The sequence below is a fragment of the Labrus bergylta genome, chromosome 4, assembly GCF_963930695.1.
Source record: "Labrus bergylta chromosome 4, fLabBer1.1, whole genome shotgun sequence".
NCBI classification, from domain to species: domain Eukaryota; kingdom Metazoa; phylum Chordata; class Actinopteri; order Labriformes; family Labridae; genus Labrus; species Labrus bergylta.
In genome coordinates, this window is record NC_089198.1 from 13,670,582 (window position 1) to 13,680,829 (window position 10,248).

The 10,248-nt window shown below is 41.2% G+C and overlaps 1 protein-coding gene across 2 annotated transcripts; it reads right to left on the minus strand.

Annotated features, from left to right (window-relative positions):
* Nucleotides 1-211: 211 nt before the first annotated feature.
* wdr48b (WD repeat domain 48b) lies at nucleotides 212-10,031 on the minus strand. 2 transcript variants are annotated; one of them, XM_065953782.1, is made up of 18 exons: nucleotides 9,943-10,031; nucleotides 9,153-9,293; nucleotides 8,181-8,256; nucleotides 7,883-8,095; nucleotides 7,710-7,798; nucleotides 6,368-6,469; nucleotides 6,050-6,274; nucleotides 5,585-5,659; nucleotides 5,190-5,292; nucleotides 5,006-5,103; nucleotides 4,757-4,864; nucleotides 4,524-4,620; nucleotides 4,338-4,433; nucleotides 3,530-3,635; nucleotides 3,348-3,435; nucleotides 2,202-2,278; nucleotides 1,915-2,107; nucleotides 212-989 (listed from the first exon to the last, which is right to left on the minus strand). In XM_065953782.1, exons 1-18 carry the CDS (start codon nucleotides 9,988-9,990, stop codon nucleotides 894-896), a joined length of 2,031 nt encoding a protein of 676 aa, XP_065809854.1. In that variant the 5' UTR covers nucleotides 9,991-10,031; the 3' UTR covers nucleotides 212-893. The 2 variants fall into 2 exon arrangements, with proteins under 2 accessions (XP_065809854.1, XP_020506162.2); XM_020650506.3 differs by having other exon boundaries at nucleotides 8,181-8,259.
* Nucleotides 10,032-10,248: the final 217 nt, after the last annotated feature.

The following is a 10,248-nucleotide window of genomic DNA, read 5'->3' on the forward strand; positions in this document are numbered from 1 at the left end:
TGCTAAAATGACTTGGATGACAGCTAACATTCTTAAGAGTAGAACTGCATTGTCTGGGTCGTAGCGAAAAACAACAAATGCAATGCAAGTTTTTTTTTCAATCCAAGTCAGATTACCTTCATGACCATGAATGTGCTCTAGGGAATTGGAAAAATAACTTGTTTGTTTGAAGTAATCTGTACATAACACAATAAAACTGCTGCAAAAAAAGTCACTTAAATCAAAAATGTTTTACATGTATTTACAAAAAACAACAACATTCTGTCCATTTGGAACAGCACAGCTAAAAAGAAAAGAAACACGAGTGCCTCTGTCAATGGGGTTCAAGCTCTGCAGTATTTGGAAGTCTAAACCAAGGTTAAAGTTAAGGTGATAGCAGAACAGAAGGAGACGAGATGCTACCCAGAGACAGAGTGGATCGTAAAAGGTGTGACGCTGCTGTGGAGTGTTTGTAGAACGAGGACAGTTTCTGGAATGTACTAGAACAAACAAACAGTCTACTACTACACCCATGTGCATGTACACAAACACGCTCAGACACAAACACGAACTGAGACTTCTGTCGCTTCAAAAGAAAATGCCAATCAGAAGAAGAAAAAACAAAAGCAGTGAAAGAAAAACAAACTAACAGGTGAGCGCTGGAGAGAATTGTGTCCGTTCTTCAAACTGTAAAAAAAACAAAAAACACAAACACTTCAGACCGCTTTGTCTCCCCGATGTCTCTGCCGCTCCAGCCTGTCCCGTTCACTTCCCTATGATACACCATGAGCCTCGTCCTCACACACTTCACTGATGCTGCGACTGACCACAATGGGGGTTTTTGGGGACTACATGTCAGAGGTGGGTAGTGATTGGCAAATGACGAAGAGTTCTTGCGTTAAAAATTCAGACTTTCACGTGGACTTCTGCCTATAGTGAAGCGTCAAGTCCCCTCCACTCTTCCAGATAAAATGTTTAACTGTTCGCAGGTCCATGTTGGGATCCAGAACCTGGAGGGAAGATTAAACAAAAAAAAAAAAAAAGAGTTAGTAAATAAAATCACAATTTATTTGGTAAAGCACTTTGACAGAGCAAGATCACAAATGTACAGTACTGATAATTATTATAATAAAAACAACAACATATCACAAAAGGTGACTCTCTGACGATGTTCTCTGTAGTAATACTGTTACCAGAAAACACACGAGAGGCACATTCCTCTGATACAGCCTCAAACCTCAAATAGCCAATGCACCGATTCAAAAGCATTTTGTTTTAGCATCTTATAAAATCAACTCAAACTACAGTGTTGAGAAATGAAGCCAAAGTCTGAGTGCAAAAAATGAAGTTCCTCATGTGTCCACTCGAGGCAGACTGCAAAACACTCGGATGTCCCAAACACACCCAATGAAAAACAGTCCATTATGACATCAGAAGTGAACACGTTTAGAGGTCCCAAAAACAGTTTTAGTCTGAATAGCTGATCTCTTTCTCAGCACATACAGTAAAGGGGCTGATTTTTTTTTTTTTTAATGACTCATCTGTTTTGATTTTATGTAGGATAAGAGTTATGTATAATTAGGGGCAGGACTGATCTGACACGGGACTGAGCTGCACGCAGCAGCTGTTCGTCAGGAGGATTAAGGCCTGCCTCCTCTGCACCTCTTTGCCTGTTACTAGGTTGATCGAGAGTGTGGTTGAAATAGCATTTAAATACATGAAACCATAACACACAAAAACACGACGATGCTATGGGAGTGTTTGTTATTAGTCAAAGTTTTTGACAGTTTGAATGTTTGAATGCACTTGTATCTGAGGGGGTTAAGACTTAGAGTAAGTACAGGCATCAGAACCGGTATATGGAAAGAACTGCAGTGTTTGTAAATCTCTACTGAGGATTCTTTGGTGTTAAAAGTTCCAAAACGCAATGCCCACCTGGTCTTGACACATTAGTTCAATCTTCTCCTCGGCTAGCATGGCCATGTCCTCCTCCTTCTCCTGCTCCCCCGGCTTATCGTTTGCTGAGGAGCTCGTCGTCTGAGACTCGTTGTCCAAGTTGATGATCTTCTCATAAACGTGCTCCATCACCTTCCTCACCTGCAGCATGTCACTGGCGGACAGACGGTCCCTGCAGAACACAACGGGTAAAAACAATCAGCTTTCAACATGTCTGTGTTGGTTTTTAGAAGAAAATACGGTTGAAGACTAGACGGGGAACTCACTTCTTCAGAGTTTTTGCACCGGAGGAAGAGTGAGGCTGGAGGTAGAACGGGATTTTGTTGAACTTGGGCATATTTTTCTGTAACAGAAGAGAAAAATAAAACATGTAACAGGAATCCTAAGCAAATAGTCATGGCAGGAGCAAACTTTTTGTGCATGTGCTGCATCTAAAGAGCTTCTCAAAATGTACACACATTGCCTTTTCAGTCCAAATGTTGTAATCGTTGTATATATCATCTTATAAGCAGGATTCACCGGATTTGGCTTGCTTAGTGAAGGCCAGCTGATCAAGATGTTTTCACAGCCTATTCCATTCACAAGACTCTATTTATACAGAGATCTATATGTGACTGATTGTGTCGTGTCTACCAAACACAATGCTTTCTATATTTGGGCCTTTACTTTCCATGATTCCTCACATTGATTTTTTTTTTTTTTGTTCTGCAGAAGAGAAACCTTTCGAGTGAAGTGATCAGTTTTCAGGCCTCACCAGCTGTGAATCCTAAATCCCTAATCCTGAGCTACAGAAATGATCAACACTACATCCATTATCCACCGCGCTGCAAGGAGTTTTTCATCTTGTATTCAGACTTCAAATGGAAACAAGAATCTTTTTTTGAAAACAGAAGGCTGACTTTAAGATGTTCCATGATCGGTCTAAATACAAACTGAAAACAAGTGTCCATTAAGTCAAAATAACGCCATGATTCTTTATAACGCAGCAACTGTACACTGATCAGTCAGAACGTATTTAGCAAAGATGTTTTTATTTCCCCTCGAGTTTAATAAAGTATGTAAAAAATATAAAAAAAATTCCATCTCAAATTAAACGCATCAACTTATTGGAGGAAGGCAAAAACAACCTTAAGCAATCATACACAATTTGGGGTTAAATTTCATCAAATTGAGGACTTTCTATTCCGCATATCTAAAGCAAAACTTCTAATCATGTTTATAATAAGTCCATGGAACCCAACTTATGACACGTTAAGCTCAGAATAAATGTAATATAAAGGCTTCTTACACAATGATGGGCCTCTACATTTTCATGAATGGTTCATTGAGCCTTTAATAACCTGAATATGAATTCATTTCACCTTCATAGCCTTATTTGATTCAATGTAAAAGGATAAATAAAGAGTACTCACATCTACAGTTATATCGATAACCCACTGTGGAACGGTCTCATTAAGCAGCATGGACTCAGTCTCTCCTCCTGAATCTCTACAGAGCAACCTGCAACACAAAACAACCAACATGAGACGCAATGAAGAGGAGCAATCAGAGAGTCAACTTTTAACATTTCTATGTAACCTTCACGGAGAATTACCTAAATAGAGTTCTGCCTCCTGCTTCTCCGAAGATGACCGGCGTGTGTGGTGGCACTTGGAAATATCCATTTCCTTTCTGGACCCTGTTCTCCTGCTCTCCGTTGACTGTGGACACACAGACACAACACTACTGTGAGATCATCTGAATACACACCTTAATCACCAAAGCCTCTTTTTCTGGACGCCAGTGTGTTTTTTTATTTTTTTGCAACGTTGAGCGTTTATCTAAGATGAGATGAGGTTTAGTTTAAGATTAAGTATGTGCTTGTCACTTTTTACACAGCTGCCCTTTCACATCGAAGGAAGAGCAAGATAAATAACTTTATCTTCACATTCTTCATGTACAAGTGCTACAAAACAATACATCTAATCTGTAATCATACAGTCTACTTAGAAGAAAAGTGATCTGACAACACTTGACAGAATAAGCAGTTTAGGCTGTACTCTTTGTTACAACTTCTACCAAAGACAAATCTACACTGCTGTTCCCCCGCGTGACACGTGATGGCAGTTTTTACCTCTTTTCCCACTTGCTTCACCCTTCCCCTAATCCAGAGCAAGCCGGCAAAGAACAAGCACTGTACCTAATGTTCTGGAAACAAACACCAGATGCAGCCACAGCGGCAAAAAATATGGTGCATCTTGATGAGCTCAAGCTTTTTCAGAAAAAGCACTTAACATTTTCAGCTGGATAAAGGGTGTGGTGGACAAGCCGCCTAAATGTAGTTTAGCGAGCATCACTGCAGACGTTGATTGATTTACTTTCACAATGGCTGTGGATAAAAAAAGTCAGCCCTCAATTCTTACCGTGGTTCACCTCGTTCTCTTCCTCGTCCATGGGGTTGATGCGAGTTCTGGGCCAAAACTCCAACAGAGCCTGGAGCAGAAGTCCACCCAAGTTCACTGAAAACAAGATAAGCGGGTAAGAGGCCGTGAAATATAAATGAAACTAATTTGTTTGTATGTAAAACCTGATGAGGGAAGACATCTCACACTTTGGATCTGATCCATCAGAGCTTGAAAACCCAGCATCCTTTGCGGACACCCAGGCAGCGAAGCAGTCGCTCTCATCCAAAGTGATCGTGAGCATCTTTTGAAAAAGAGACACAAAAAGAGGAACATCCATGAGACCACTGACAAAGCTCAGGAAGGACGGCTGACTTTTTAATAGTCAACTGCTTTTGAGACGAATGAAAAGCTCTCTAATTAACAGGTTTAGGACTCACCCCAGTTTTCAGATCAACAGAAAACCAGTTTGGCACATAGACCATCTTGAAGCGCTTCTTTATCTCTTCGTCAAACTCCACTTTTCCCAAATCTTCACCCTTACATGCCTTTAGACAAAAACATGCATAAAGTATTTTTAAATGACAGGTATCAACGGGAGGGAGAACATAGTTTCAAACACGATTATTTGGTCCAAAGATGCAGTTACACTCTAACTTTACGGATCTGAACAATCGGTCTGAGTTTACCTTTAGGACGTCCCAAAAAGCCACATTGTTGTTGGTATCTTTGGTGAGTATATGCCTCTTGTCATTCAGAATGTGGCACTGTATGATACTGGCACCTCCTGAAATAAAATAATGCTGCTTTACAAATATCCAGAGAAAACACATGTCACAAATACTGCTGTTCAAAAAGAATCTATCTGTTTACCCTTAATGACTTGTTCTGGCTGAGTACACAGTGGTGTCAGAGGGGTAGTGCAGTCGTTGTCATACTCCCCTGATGATCTGAAGTTGTGTATTCCCTTTAGAGACTACACACACAAACACACACGCAGGAAGTATTCATTATTACAGATTATCCTGGATTTTTATAATCGCTTCCTCACTATTCTGTCCAATCTAATAGCGGTGATGTAATTATCTTTTGTGTATCACCCACAGCATCACTGAGCTGGTTTACATTTTTCCACAAATTACAGGAGGATTAGCGATGAATAGCATTAGTCCACGCAGCATGCAGGGGTCTCTATCTGCACTGTACTGCAGGGTCGTTATGCTGATGGCCGGTCAGGCAGTGATCTCAGAGGTGTCACGCATGCTTACCCATTTATTAACGGATGACTTGGTGGTGGAGACCCAGATTGCTGGAGGCGGGTCAGCAGATCTGTCCAGTTCCATCTGAGCAAAAGAGAAAGATGGAAAAAGGTTGAATGACTCCGAATGGTCGACTGTGAGCACGCGAATGACTGACGCAAATACAGAGTCGGAGTTGTTATTCAAAACTCTTCTTCTTTTGACCTTTAGAAAAATTACAAACACAGTACAACTTATCTTTAAAGAAGCAGCAGGACAGTAAACGAGCCTCAAAGAAAACAAAATAACAACAAACAAAAACAAGCAGGTAACAACTGAAATGATAACTGTATGCAAACACCAGTTCAAAAACAATCGGCAGAATAATCAATAATTTTTAACATAAAAGCTACAAAAATAAATGCGAGTGTATTGCGCCGCAGACTTACACAACAGAGAATTATATCCAGTTTAAAATGTGTACTGGCTCCTTACTTTGAGCACCGGCGCCTTCTCTTCACAGATGAGCACACGGATGTCGGGGTTACGCAGGTCAGTGCAGTAGATCTTTTTGTCTCTGCCTCCAGAATAGACGTGTGTGAAGGCCTCGTTGACCTGCAGGGCCCAGACACCTTCATCGTGCACCCGGTAGGTGGCGATACACCTCTGCTGGCCGAGTGACCAGAGGCGGATGGTCCCGTCCGAGCTGCCTGACAGACACTGTGGACGAGGAGCAGGTTTAGTTTTCTTGTTTTTTTAGTTTGCTCTGTTAAACAGCTGCCACTGATGCATACTTCAGTCATATGTGCATACCTGAGTGCCATCCCGATTCAGCAGCAGCGACTTAACGTTGTCTGTGTGACCCTTTAGCTTCATTAGTTTTGCACATGTTCTAGGATCCCACACTCTCAGAACCTGGAGAAAGCAGGAAAAAGAGAAAGTGAAGACAATCGCTCTCAGACTGCATTTCAATTCATACTGGAAACTGAGATTTAAAAAAAGTGAAATAATGTGGATTAAGGTAACTGAAGAGCCCCTGTAACACCAGTTTGCATCATGTGTAGAATAATTAATTTCCACCCATAAAACTGTAGAGGGAAAAACTGAGCAGGAAGGTGTGCAATGGGAGAAGCACAGAAAACAAAATTCCTAAAAGAGGTGCAAAGCCAGATTGGAACCAGCGATGTCATCTAGTAGCCACAAGGGTAGATATGAAATACGGTCGTCAAAATTCCTCGGAAAAAATCAAATTACAGTATATTGATACCCTTTCTGTACCACTGCAACAAAAACAGAAGTCCTAGACACCCAGTATTGGGTTATTTCTTTATTTTAACTACAGACAAATACAGGCCAACTCCTGCACCCTGCCTGGTACAGAAATGTTGCCAATATACTTGTGAATTTAGACAGTCTCTCCTCTCTGTCTGTCTGTAAATTAAACTCATCTTACTGAAATGCCTGAAGGGCTTTAGAAATGTCAGTATTTGCCAATCTGTGAAATTGAATGGCCCAGTACAGCTCTCTCTTTTTGCTTGCGGCAGCATTTGGTTAAAAATCTGTCTAAAGATCTGGAGGGTTTTTGACAACTTTAATATGAAACAGGTACAGAATAAGGATATCTCTCCTTTGCTTTCTCTCTGCTATTCCTCCTTTTCCTTGGGGGGCCTCTGTGTCATGCAACACACGTTTTCTCAACAGCTTAGTTGTTATTTAAACCTTGAAATTCTGAAGATAAACTCCCAGAAAACCATCTACTAATAGTATTAAGTGACAAAAGTATTTTTTTTTACAGATTTGAAGATCCTGCTACAGAACAGCGGTCAGATTAAATCCAGGTTGATTTAATTAAAAACTTTTAGGCCTTAATCCCCATCCTGCAGCCTGAAAACAACGGGAGAGAAATGTTCATCAAAACTTCTCAACAGTTAGAAAGGGTAAATGGAGCAGCTCGTCACTATTTCACACTGATGAGTATAAATACACTCTCAGAGAACATATTTCGTTTCTAAAACAGGAATGAATGAGGAACGAGTTCAGTTAGAAATACTAAATGTTATCTTCATGGTGCATATGTGGAATCCAAACAGCATGTAAAAAACAAACAATGAATAAACTAAACAAGAGCACCGTTTTCAATCTAGACACCCTGTACCTTTTCTGTGGATCCAGATACAATGACTGTTCCCATCTGGTTCATGGCCAGACTGTAGATTGAGTCTTTGTTCCCGCTGAGTGACGAGGCTGCAGGAGACAAATTACAGTGAGTACAGTGAATTTATAGACTGTACGGTCAGAACCGGGCTCACAGAGACAAACAATACTTACTGGTGACAGTGTTGTTGGAAGCAGTGAGTGCTGTTAGTGTGTTCACATCCCAAAGGAAGATCTGCCGGTCCAGACCTGCCGAGGCCACGAGCTCCTTGTCCTTAGCATAGGCCAGAGCTTTCACGTAGTCCTTGTGTGTTCGTAACGTCGACATGCAGAAGCCTTTGTGCGCGTTCCAGACTTTGACTGTCGTATCTGATGATGCAGATATCACTGAAGATGGAAAACACAACAGTTACAGATGTCAAACAATGCTTTCATCATCAAAAGAAAAATAGACATCAGGATCTCAACTCACAAGTTTTTCCATTGCAACAGAGGACTATGTCATTGACCCAGTCTGTGTGATGCTCCATCGAGGCAATATATGGGTCCTGCTGCAGTGACAGAGAGGGGAAAAGAATACAGTTGAGAATAAATTAGAGTGGGAATACATAAATATAGATAACGGTTTACTGCTTTGGCACATTTCTTCTATGTTTGTCAGCGACAACAACACATTTCTCCTGAAACAGCTCACACATATAGAAAGCAGGAAAGTTAGGTTTTATTTTGTCGGACTGAAAGTAAGAGTATTACAGCCTGTCTCCAAACAATTTTGTCCTACATGTTTTCACTTCTGAGTTTCATCTGAAGCACGTTGGTGTCTGCTTTCTCACCCTAACCTCCTGCTGGATTGCTTTAACATAACAATTATTTGGCTAATGATTTAAAGAGACGTTGACTTAAAAGATCATGTTAAATAAGAAGGAAATAATTATTTTGGTTTGGCGGCACGATACATAAGCCTATGTAGAACAACTAAAATGTTTATAACCCAGCACATTGGACTCAATCAACATTCTATCACTCCTTCCTGTTTGGCATTTCCTAACAACGAATTTATCGATTTGACCAGGAGTGATGTCATACTTCATGTTAACGCCTCCTGGTGGAATATGACAATCAGCTGGATTATTCACCGTGTGATGACTTACACATTAAAGCAATACTGAGAGTCAACGTTTCAACCCAAAAGAAACGGCTCTATTTTAATCAGAAAACTTAAATTGTGGTAAAATGCTTCGTTATTTGTCTAAATGTGCTGAATCATTAAAGTGGTCACACACACACAAAGAGATGCTCTGACTGCTGTGTGTAAGCATAATAATGTAAGCACGATTGATAAACTACTGTGAATAATTTAGGGAATGTTTTGGCAACTTCATCTTTGGTTTGAGAGATGAGCCACAGCAGATGTGTAACACTGTAGGAGTATGAGGAGCTCTACTTTGTGCTGGTAGACGCTCCATATCCGGATGATTGAGTCCCTCCCGGCCGTGAAGAGCCGGTTCAGCGCCGGGTCTAGCTGGAGTGCATTCACCCCGTTCCGGTTGTACTTCTCCACCTCATCTCTAATGACGTAGGACACCTGAAACACACAGAAAGAGCAGTATGAAGGCTGCGGTCAGAGCACCACCTCCTCTCTCCATCACAACACACCCACTAACTCGTGTGCGCGTTTAAACGAGCTGATGAAACATGAAGCATCGCCAAATACATTTAAAACAACTCCACATTCATTTATTTGAACACAGGAGACGCTGAATGCTTAAAACGGGCTGTCATGTGTCAGGTATACAGGGACAGGGGGCACCACGGAACCACCGAGACAGGTACGTTTTCCCAGCAAATAGACCGAGCCCACTGTCAAGTGTTGCTAAGCTAACACAAACGTTATGCTGGCAAATAAATTCATCTACGACAGTCAGTACACAATGTATGCCGGTTAATCAGCATGAAACCACCGATGTAATCCAATATCCACGTTCTTAAATGTTAATAACAACAACATATCCTCATTCAAACGCCAGCGTTAGCAGATATTAATGCTAAGAACTAGCCACCGGAAGCTAAGCTAGCTTGGTTAGCCGGCTTGAGTCATGACTCATAACAGCAACACTGTCTTTTGTGGACGGTTCCCTCTGTCTCTGAAGTACAAGTCAAACACTTATTGTAGCTGCAGACTCTGGTGGTGCCGCTGTCAGAGACTTAGCAATAATGCAGCTGTAATAAAATACCTGTACTTTTCTCCGCCCAGCAGCATTCTGCCTGTGATGCGTGGCCATCTTGCATGTTGACAGTCAATTCATGTGATGCTACATCCGGGGAAAAAGAAAACATATTCGACTGAGCTTTATGGGTAATGTGGTTTTAACTCCGTCCTACAAGGTTTCTTGTTGGGAGGACGCCCCTCTCAGGATGGTCAGGTTCTGGATGACTTTTATGTATCTGTAGGAACCGGGATGAAGATATATAATATAAGATATATACAAAGATTTCCCATCTCAGGAGGAAATGAGGGCGGGATGCACGACCATTCAAAA